The 10,430-nt window shown below is 38.7% G+C and overlaps 1 protein-coding gene across 1 annotated transcript in view; it reads right to left on the reverse strand.

The window, feature by feature from the left end:
• LOC138026599 (uncharacterized) overlaps nt 1-8,368 on the reverse strand; it is a 9,767-nt gene extending 1,399 nt beyond the window's left edge. The window contains exons 1-5 of the mRNA XM_068874016.1: nt 8,206-8,368; nt 5,754-6,467; nt 4,855-4,986; nt 1,390-1,500; nt 793-1,292 (exon numbers count right to left, since the gene is read on the reverse strand). Of these exons, the coding sequence (XP_068730117.1) occupies nt 793-1,292; nt 1,390-1,500; nt 4,855-4,986; nt 5,754-6,456 (1,446 nt within the window). The 5' untranslated portion in view covers nt 6,457-6,467; nt 8,206-8,368. The remainder of the gene's footprint in view (nt 1-792; nt 1,293-1,389; nt 1,501-4,854; nt 4,987-5,753; nt 6,468-8,205) is intronic.
• Between the last annotated feature and the right edge of the window lie 2,062 nt (nt 8,369-10,430).

Here is a 10,430-nt window from a genome sequence, read left to right on the forward strand (position 1 = left end):
CGTTACACGTTTCAACCCTTATGGGTTTCTGATATCATATCTATCAACGTTTTTAGGAGGCAACCTCAACCCAGTTGAGGTTATCTACTGGATAGTTTTAAGGTGCAAAGATATCGAACAAAGCTTGTAACAAGATGCACACACGATTTTAATAGGCGTCACGAAGTGTCCCCTTGCTCTTATCAACTTGAATACGGACAATTAGCGCGGTTTTCAAATGAGTGTCGTAAAACCAACACCAAAGTAATTACTTTGGCCAATCAAAAAGGACGGAGACAATCCAGTAAACCAATCAAAGCTCGTAGCCGACACAAAGCGCGGGAAAATGTGCACGCGCGGGCCACGATTGGTTTTGGTTTCATTTGTGATTGGTTGAAAAAGTGGGGCGAGACCTTTGAACCAATCACTGAGTGAAGTAATGCAAAATAAAGTAATTCACTAATTACTTTCGACACTCAATTGAAAACCACTCTAACTTCACAATATAAATAAGAGGACAATCTGCATTTACCCTAACCTAAAAATGACGCTAAACCTAACAATTATCGTTGCTTTTGGAAATAGGCAGCATATCCTCAGACTTAGCAGGACATCTCGTGTTAAACATTAAAAAAAGGGCGTGCATATAATCACTTCAATTTCTCCGGGGGACGTGGGAGAGTTTTTGATAAATCTATCCAGCCCTCGAATACAATAGATAGGAGTGCACGCCTTAAGCATTACCTCAGAATGAGAAAAACAAAAGGTCGCGGACAGATCGTGCGCCAAATATGAAACCTCATATCACTTTACCTGAAGTGTTAAGAAACGTGGGCTCGGATGATCATGATAAAGAAATCTCTCTCGATGAATAGCCGTTGTGGTTTTCCATATTAGTTTCCCTCGAAATTTTAGCTGCTCCTCGCCAAATTCATTTTTCCATTTCTCTTTAAACGTGGCAATGATATCATCAATGAGTTGACGATAAACTGCAAATTTCAAAGCAGAGACATAATGCAATCCGCAGTTGAGAATAATAACACTTTTTTCGTCCATTTCTGGCATGTGTATAACGTCTCTTATTTCTTGTAATACACGATAAGGATCAAAGTCACGGTAGTTTTTCTTGAACTTTTCTACTTGCACTGGTTCCAACATGGTGTATACCCAGCTGTAGGTTATGTTACATGCTCGGAATATTTCGGAGCACAATTGCGTGTAATGAATAGAGTCGTAAAATCTCAGGGCCAATGAGTCGCCGTAAATCCACAGGATACCCTCTCGGTTGCGTGGGGATCTTTCGAATAACTTCTCTGAGAAAAAAAAAAGGGACAAATTTCGTAAATTCACTGTAGTCCAGTTCGATTCTACTTGGCTTGGACACAGTTGTGGTACCTCACTGAACTTTACCTGGTGCATGCGCAATCCATGTATCATTCATCCAATAACCAAAACCATCGGATAAAAATTTACAACCAGTTCCACAGTGGGACGGATGACCTAAACCATAACTTAAAAACTCTGCCAAAAAATCAAAAGAGAACAGTTTAAAGTACTTTTTCATGTTTGCTTGACAGCAGCCCGTTTAAAATGACAAAGAATGGGATCTCCCATTATTTTAATTTAACAGCTTGTATTTCCTTCAATTCAGTTCAAGTCAAGTCAAGTCACTTTTTATTTAATTCACACAGAAATAATAATTAATACAAATTAGTGCTTAAAATATAAAAACAAGAGATTGCGAAGAAAAAGAAATTTTACAATTGTAGGTTCATTGTGCAGAGTTTGGGACACCCAAATAGTTCATGGAACTAACCAAGTAGGTGACCGAAAACAAGAAATATGAGTAGAAAGAATAGAGATGCAAAATAATTGTTTTAGATAAAAAGTATTACTTCATTAATTAAATAGCAGTTAGAGAAAATATAATCGTAAAACATTAGGAATCAGTAATAGTATTCTAACCATCAATCACAGAATTTTTGATATATTGACGAAAACTGGAAAACGGCTTGATTTGCTTAACATCAATAGATAAAGAATTCCAAAGTTTTGGACCAATGTAACTGAGAGAGCGAATGCCGTATTGAGTGGTATGAACAGATGTAACAAACAGATTATCAATCTGTGATTGACGTGTATCATATGAAGGAATAGAAGATACTGGGTTAAAAGAACTAACAAAACTAGAAGGGCTTAGTTTATGGTACCACTGATAAACAGAAGAGAGAATTTCAAGATGAATTATATCAGAGAATTTCAGGAGTCTGAGAGACTTCAATAGTCGCTCAGAACGTGAACTCGTTTTTGCAAAGTAATTACTGGTTTTAGGTAGGTTGGGTATGTGACACTCCAAACTTGAATATCATAAGTAAGGAAGGGGTAAATTAGGGAATAGTGAAGAATAAGTATATCACCATTAACATAGTACCTTAATTTGGAAAACATTTGCCTAGTTTTCGATAGTTTTAAGCAAAGTTCATTAACATGATTTTAATCTTCCAAGTCAAGTTTGAGTCAAAAGTGACACCTATTAAGTATTTGACTATGGAGACTTCTTGGATATTTACACCATCAATTATTAACTTTAATGACCTATATGGTGTTTCTTAGGATGAAAATAAACAAAATTGTTTTTCGGAATACTGAGAGCTAGTCTAGCTAGTCTTGTCAGGCGTTGGTAGGCTATGTCATCCTACGGTCAGCCTTCGCCGCGATCACAAGTCCAGTTTCGTTTATTGGTATATCGCAATAAGAATACCTATAACCCCCAGGGTTGCACCACTGCCTTGGTCGGGGGTACACGCTCCCTGTTTGTTTCCACCTGCTGTTTTTTAGGACTTTTCGTGTCCGGTTCTGACGCATTGCTCTTCTCTTTATATAGATTTGATGTATAAATGTTTTTGTGCCCATTCCAATGCTAAATAAATGGCACGGTGTCTTGGCTGTCCAACGCGCCCAAGTATTATTGTTGTGTTAGTCCGGTTAAGTAATGGAGGCAAAATGGCAATTGTTTTTATTTTGCCGGCAGATATTAAATCGGTTTGTCGGACTAGGCTAAATCAGTAGGTTGATTTAGCAACAGAACGGGAACCTCAGTTGACGACGGGAGAGCGCGAACATTAGTATAGATTCTACTCTAATTTGACCTAACAAGGACATTTTGAAGCGCGCGCCGTCGTCAACTGACCTTCCCGTTCTTCTGCTAAATCAGCCCGTTCTACGGTCAGCCGTCGCAGTGTGCACAAGTCCATTTTCGTTTATTGTTATATCGCGCTGAAAAAATTGTTTTATGTCTTCGTCAGGCTGTGTAGCGTTCTTTTTCATTGTAAATAATATTAATCAATAAGAATACCCTAGAGCCCCAAGGGTCGCACCCAGGGCTTTCCACAACGGTTACTCGTCAACTTTTCGTATTTTGAGCAACTTTTTTCGTATCGATCTGAGAAATTTCTAGTTTTCTACAAATTCTGAGATATCGCAACAGCTTTTAGTGCTTAAATTGGCCATGCTTCCATAATTCACAATGTTTCAGTAGACAATTTTTGAATTTCCTGTGAAAAGGAGGCAGTTCTTGCCCTCTGGGGAAGATCATGGGCAAAAATGCATTGCAGCCAGGTTGTTAGGTCAGTGGTGCTTTAAAGAAAATACAAAATGGAGGACGGATATTCACACTCCACTGATTCGAATGTTGCGGGTAACTAAAATCATTCAGATTTTTTGAGGGTAGTAGTAGAAGCCGAGGCAAGAGTAAGTACTCCAAAAAACATTTGTTTTTTAACAAATTTATTCAGCGAAGCTGGTTACAACGCAAAATTGCACAAAAATGCATAAGACCAAATAAAAGAAGAGAAACAAAAAAAGAGTCTTTTTAAGCAACGTTTGAGCAGCTTTTGTTCCAAAAGCAACTTTTGACTTTTTTGGAGCACCTTTTAGAGAAATTTGGGCAACTTTTTGGGAAATCTCGAGCAACTTGTGGAAAGCCCAAGCTAGAAAACTTGCACCACTGCTTTTGTCAGGGGTACAGTTTCCCCGGTTTTTTTCCACCGGCTGGTTTTCAGGGGTTTTCGTGTTCGGCTCCGGTGCATTACTTTTCTCTTTTCTCTAAACGTTTTTATACCATGAGCCTATTCCAGCGCTAAATAAATGGCACTATGGCTTGCCTGGCCAAGGCGCCCATGTATCATCTACAATGTAGCTCGAGCGTCCGTTTGAGTATAGTGGAGGCAAAATAAGAAACAAGCGCTACTTGCATTTCAACTGGGATCATCCGTTCCACCTTATCTGATCAAAACTGGAGACATTTGGTTCATAGCAGAGAGTAAATCGGGATAGAAAGGGTTGCCATGGTAGCATCTTAAAATCAGTTATTGAAATAATGCTGAAAATTGATGAGAAGATCGAGCGGATTTTCATCGGCCGTGGTGGATAGCATACTCGGATATATTCATAATTCTTTACACAATACCTTGAAGCTTAGTTAGTGTCTTCGATTCTACATTTAAATTTCTTTAGAGGTTTAAATAGTGTGCATTATTGCATTCTGGGCTGTTTCAAAAGTTCACAGCTAAAAGCAAGATTTCATACGATGCAGTGACATAACATTGTTCCCAATGCGGACGAATGCCGTTTTGTCGCAGGATCTGATAAATAAGTTGAAAAAATAAATCATTACTTAGTTTTTATTTAAAAGGAAAATATAGTGCTAAATTTGTTACACTGAAGGTGACAAAAAGGGAAAAAGACAGGAGCTGTTCAGATTACTTCAAATAGTAACACTCGAGGAAAACATCCCTGGGATAAAAGACACAGCTCAATAAAGATCACGTAATTTTAATTGTAAGTTAAAACAAGTGACAAATTGTGGTTTCCTACCATCTCTTATCATTGGTCCATGGCTAGCAGGCACGTTGAAGCACAGCGGTTCACCACCCATCAAAGGTTGCATTAAGTAAACTTGCTTTCCTTTTAGAATTCCCGGAGACTGGTTGCTGCCATGTATGTTTCCTATAAATTAAAAAAACAGCCTGTAGTTATAAGTGGGTCTCAAACTCCTAAATAGGGCCGTTTGCTGATGTGTCACTGGACAAATTAAAACTAAGAGCTAATTAATTAGGGTTAAGTACTGACGTTCAGGCCCGGGTTAATAGAATCGAGGCATGGTTAGTGCTAAACGGCGTTAAATACCATGGAAACCTATACTATTAGGTTTCGGTATCTCTTAACCAATGTGATATTGGATGTCGGTCCAACATGATTTCGATTGGGTTATATAATATAAGCTGCCAAAATTTACATACTGTTCAAGTCTTTTTCGTTCGAATCGGTCATCAAAGGACAACATTGCAGCAAAATCGCATTCGTAAGATTTATTTGAGTCGCGTTTGTTTGCTTTTGCAACGACTCTACCTGATCAGTACTTTGACGGGGTACCACTACACTTGCAGTCTAAATTCCTTCCAATATTGTGACTTTATTAAAGAACTTTGCTCTTTGAAGGCTTTGAATACTTTTCGTGTACAGTCCCAAGAACTCGTCTTCCGGAGGAACGATTTGAAATCTCAGGTATGCAAATTGCAAATGTACTAAAAGGCCTTAAAAGACTGCTCTGTAGCGTCCTATTCAAATCGCAGACTAGGCTAGGCTTGCCTAAAATAAAACAAAATAAATTTACTGATTAAGTACTAATATATAGGCCACTCAAGTTATGTTATTTTTACATATCAAAACTGGGCTATTTGTACGACGACAAAACAATCAAAATATCACCTTACCCGAAATAAACCAGTAGTCGGGGGGATCTTTCATGCCCTCGCATATAGAGTGATCTAAAACGGCGGACACGCAGTAATTTCCAGGATGAAGAACCAAGAACAAAATTTCATAAAATCCATTTCCGTTATCAAACACCGTGGGCGCGAATCCAGTTGGACCGGAAATGAAAACCCGCCAGTAGTCTCCACCAACTGCCTTAGGATCGCCGTAAGCTGTAAGGCTCTGCAATGTAATCCTGCTGAACTCCCCAGCTGGTCTAATATCCACGGACTCGACAAAGCTATAACGTCCGTTTGTTCTGTTTTCCTCACCCCACCCTGGTAGATGCTGTTCATATACTGTGTTTCCTTCGCAAGGTTCGCGTATTCGTTTCCAGTCTATTCTAGCATTACGCATTCGACACCAGTCTGTGCTGAAATCCTGAACTGTGCTCCGAATGGCAGTTCTCGTCAGATATAAAGGATAGTACCATTTCAGGTAAATAAATAGGAATATTATGACTCCCCAGTATAAACAGAAGGCTCTTTTCAAGAGAAATAGACGAGGCAACCCTTTCAGAGTGCCAACCCTGTGAACGCGGGACTGTAGCGTTTGGTGAAGTGAGGGAATCAACCTCTTCCTGTGCATAATCTCTTCATTAAAGTGGTCAGCGTTAGATAAGCAGAGATCTTCTCCATCTTGACTATTCAATAGTCGGCTCATAAGAAGCACCTCTGTCAAATGAAGGAATTATATAGCGGTTGAAAACAAAGGCTAGGCCGGGACACTGTCTCAAAGAGGACCATGGGCGGCCTGCGACTGAATCCAGTTCTTATGTGATTTTCTGGGAAGTCCCAAAAGTTTTCGGGCCTTTTTCGGGTTATGACGTAAAACACGGAGGGATTTTGAAGCTATGACACGTTTAAGGAGGCTTAAACCAGTTTTAACACTTTCAACAAACTGGATTCGCTCTGACGAAGGGCTAACGCTCGAAACGTCAGCTTCTAGAATCCCTGTACGGTGGTCAATTTGCATTATGAAAACCAAATTTTTGTGTACCATTTCCCGCAAGAATTAAGTCTACCCAACTGCTTTATGTAACCGGTAAAGTTATGATACCATAGGAGATAACAATAATTGCCTAACAAGATGCAGCCACTGGTTAATTAATGTGGCGTAATAGTTTACCATGGCAAAAAAAAATGCATCCAAAAGCACCCTATATTTTGTCTTTAAACACGCATATCTTAAAAAAGAGCTCAGTGAACCCAATTTTTTATTGGTTAGATTAGCATGCTAAGATAGAACTCTCTGCAAAGCTATGGAACAGATCATGATTAAGAGCCATCTTTACAATTGGAAAATGTTAAGGTGGTTCTGAATCCGCTCCTGTTAATTTTTTTAAACTCAGTTTGAGAAGAGTTTCATCTTAGCATACTAATCACTCTCCATGCAGCAATAACAAATGGGGGTCACAGAGGTTTTTTTTTTTATATATTCGTGTTTAAAGATAAAACTGATGTAGGGTGCTTTTGCTAATTGCTTGTCATAAAAAAAAATGGGGGTCACTAAGTTTGTATTTAAGATATAAGTGCTTAAAGACAAAATATAGAGCTTTTTTAGATGTTTCTTTTGTTACCATAGTAGTTTATTATGTCACATTAATATGTGGATCTTGTTAAGAAATTATTGGTATTATATTTGGTACCATAAAAGTGCCGTAAAGTGAAACAGTATTGTGTCTATTGTAGAGTTAGTCCTTCTAATAAGACATTCCCTCCAAATTGATGAAACCGATTTAAGCCACCTTAAATACGTTTTCCTTTTTTTGAAATGATGATATGAAAATAAACGGCTCGTTCAGTTTTATAGGTGGTATTTCTGGCTTTGGACGTTTTTACAGCTCTTGTGAAACAGGTCATTAAAAGCTCTGGTGAATAAAAAAGCGAAAGTGAAGATATAACGATTCGACTCATCCTCGGAGACGCAGGGGGCAGTTCGTGCTTGGGGTACAGGAGAAGGTTAAACTCGCAAGACAAAATAGAGAGGCCTAGTAAAGTATAGAACACTACATTTTGCATATACCCCACGAACTGTCCCATGGGTTCGTTCGTTGGACTGTAAACCACTCCAAACACCTGCCAACTATTCAAGAATTAAGTATGTTGCTACCACTTGACATGCTTCGATTGCCATGCGATTCAGAACCTGCTGAAGAACTCTACCTGTTCATTTTCCACGTGCTCTCAATTAAGGAAAGCAAATGTGATTTATCGGCTAATAATAGAGGCCAAAATGGAAATTGCCAGGGAAAAAAGGTCTTTCACATATTCAGCTAGCTTCATGTAGCTTTGAGGCAATTAATTCACAGCGGACAATTTTTTTTTCACACTCATTTAAAATATTCATCATCACCATCGCTGGTTGAACAGTGATATCACTCAATTGAGAAAGAAGCCTTCTGTCTCCTACCTTACGAATGAACGGTAACCCCAATTTGAAATGTTGCATCACAATGTTGTCCCACGATTTTGCGTTAAAGGATTCATTGTTTACGGCGGCTTTCAAAATCCCTGAGTTTTTTTCTCTCACAAAGAGAAGACTTTCGTGATCTTTGTATTCACGCTTCCACATCACGTGACAAGTAACGTCATAGTGTGCAACCTGCATTCCGTTGTTCAAGTCTTTTCAAGACACAAGTGAAGTTATTAAACGGATTTCAATTGAGTGCCGTAAACAAAAAAAAGGCTTTGACCAATCACATCACAATATAAAATAATATTTTATTTTGAAATTGCATTAGATACTCAATTCACAACCACCACACAGCACGCAGATAACCAGGTCGTACTCAATCAAAAGATTAATGACAGAATTCCAATACTGCAGCAGAAAAAGCAGAAAGTACACTAGAAGCCGGACGAATGTCAAATGAACAACCCGTCCAGTTGTCATTGTCAACTCTGCTACAAGAAAGCTTTTTATCATTCGATGTATTTTTCCTTCCTTTTCTTTGACCGAGAGCCCACCATGTGACCTGCAAAATAACTGCCTACAAATAAGTGTTTTGCTGCAAATAATATTCTGCTCATGTGTAATTGAAACTACGCTCTCAGGCTTGTGTGACTGTCGGAGAGCATCTTTTAAAGCTTCTTCATCAATGAATACCGCATTTTCCCCTTTTTCGGATCCGGATTTCAAGTCCTTGAAGGCTGTGAAATTCTTCAGCTGTGTTGATGCCTCCATTTTGTTATTGAACGTTTGACTGCAAGTGCAATTTGAATTCTACAAATAAAATTATGCTGAGAAGGAAACCAATTGATTTCTGTCATTACTCGACTCCTGCAAGGCAGCGCGCGCTTACCGCTTCCCGGAAACAAAACTAAAATAAAATAACTCGGTGGTCGATAAAACAATTATTGAACTCGCTTATCGCAAAATATCGTGATTTGTCAGTGTCTCGCAGATCAATTATTTGCCTCAGCCTTCGTCTTCGGCAAATAATTGATCTGCTCGCCATTGACAAATCATGACATTTTGCTCAACCTCGCCCAATAATTGTTAAACATTGGAAAAAAAGAAGAAATAAATGAACAATTTCCCGTACAGAGCACGCATAAGATTTGTATGTAAAAACGTATGCGAAGGGAAACCCGTGATTTAAGGGGGCTCCAAACCAGTTTCAACAATTTTTTTTAGATGTAAGCATGTAAAGTCTAATATAGAGTGTTTTTTGGATGGCTCTTTTGTTGCCATGGTTACCTATTACATGGTGACCATGGTGAGCCTTTCAAGTGTATTAGGAGATGTGTTGATACACATTTATTTTATCTCATAAGCAAAAAGTAAACGCTAGATGTTTTCGTTAATCACTGTCGTCTCCAAACAAGAATCTATAACGTTGTGTGAAACGCCGCTTAGACAACTTCGACAAATAACTCAGATTTACCGCATAGACCTGAGAATTTGAGAAGTGGTTTGTTTCCTACAACATTCCAAGTTCTTGGCCTTTTCGAATTTATCTTTTTGCTGCGTGATAGGGAAACTATCTATGGTATAAGATAAGCTAAATGAAAAACAGCCTGAGCAAGCTCTAATCTTCTGTGTAACAAGATCATACCGCGCATCTTAATTCCTGCATTCGCGCTTCACCACAATTCCTTGCTCCTTTGACCACAATCCCTTGCGTTTCGAAGAAAAATGTGTTCTCCCAATTAGTGAGCTGTCTGGTTCGTTCGCTTCAGGCTCACTCACTGCGGCAGCAAATAATTAAATCTGAACAACAGATGCATTCACGTCAACAATAACAGCTAGTTCTCCATGCTCTTCTATTCCAACCTTCCCTGAGCTATGATTGTCAAACGGTTGTATCAACCTACATCGCCATATTGTAAGAAAAGTGCATCAGTTCCCCACCAAATTGTTTAGTTTGAAAACAACAACCGAATCATGAGCTAATGGTCAAAAAGCACTGAAGTACAAATAGCGACTAAGAACAAATTTTGCAAGTAAACGTGCAAACAGGAAGAAAATTTTAAATTTTGCATATGCACTCCGCACTAAAGGACAAACGACAATGGACTTGCCGAAATGAAAATTGGATTATTTTTCCAACGGCGATGAATATTTCCTTAACAACTTTCCTTTTAGTCTATTCCGCTGGTCAAACATATGAACTAAGTATATTCTAAAAAGGA

This window comes from Montipora capricornis, chromosome 12, assembly GCF_036669925.1.
Source record: "Montipora capricornis isolate CH-2021 chromosome 12, ASM3666992v2, whole genome shotgun sequence".
In the NCBI taxonomy this organism is placed as follows: domain Eukaryota; kingdom Metazoa; phylum Cnidaria; class Anthozoa; order Scleractinia; family Acroporidae; genus Montipora; species Montipora capricornis.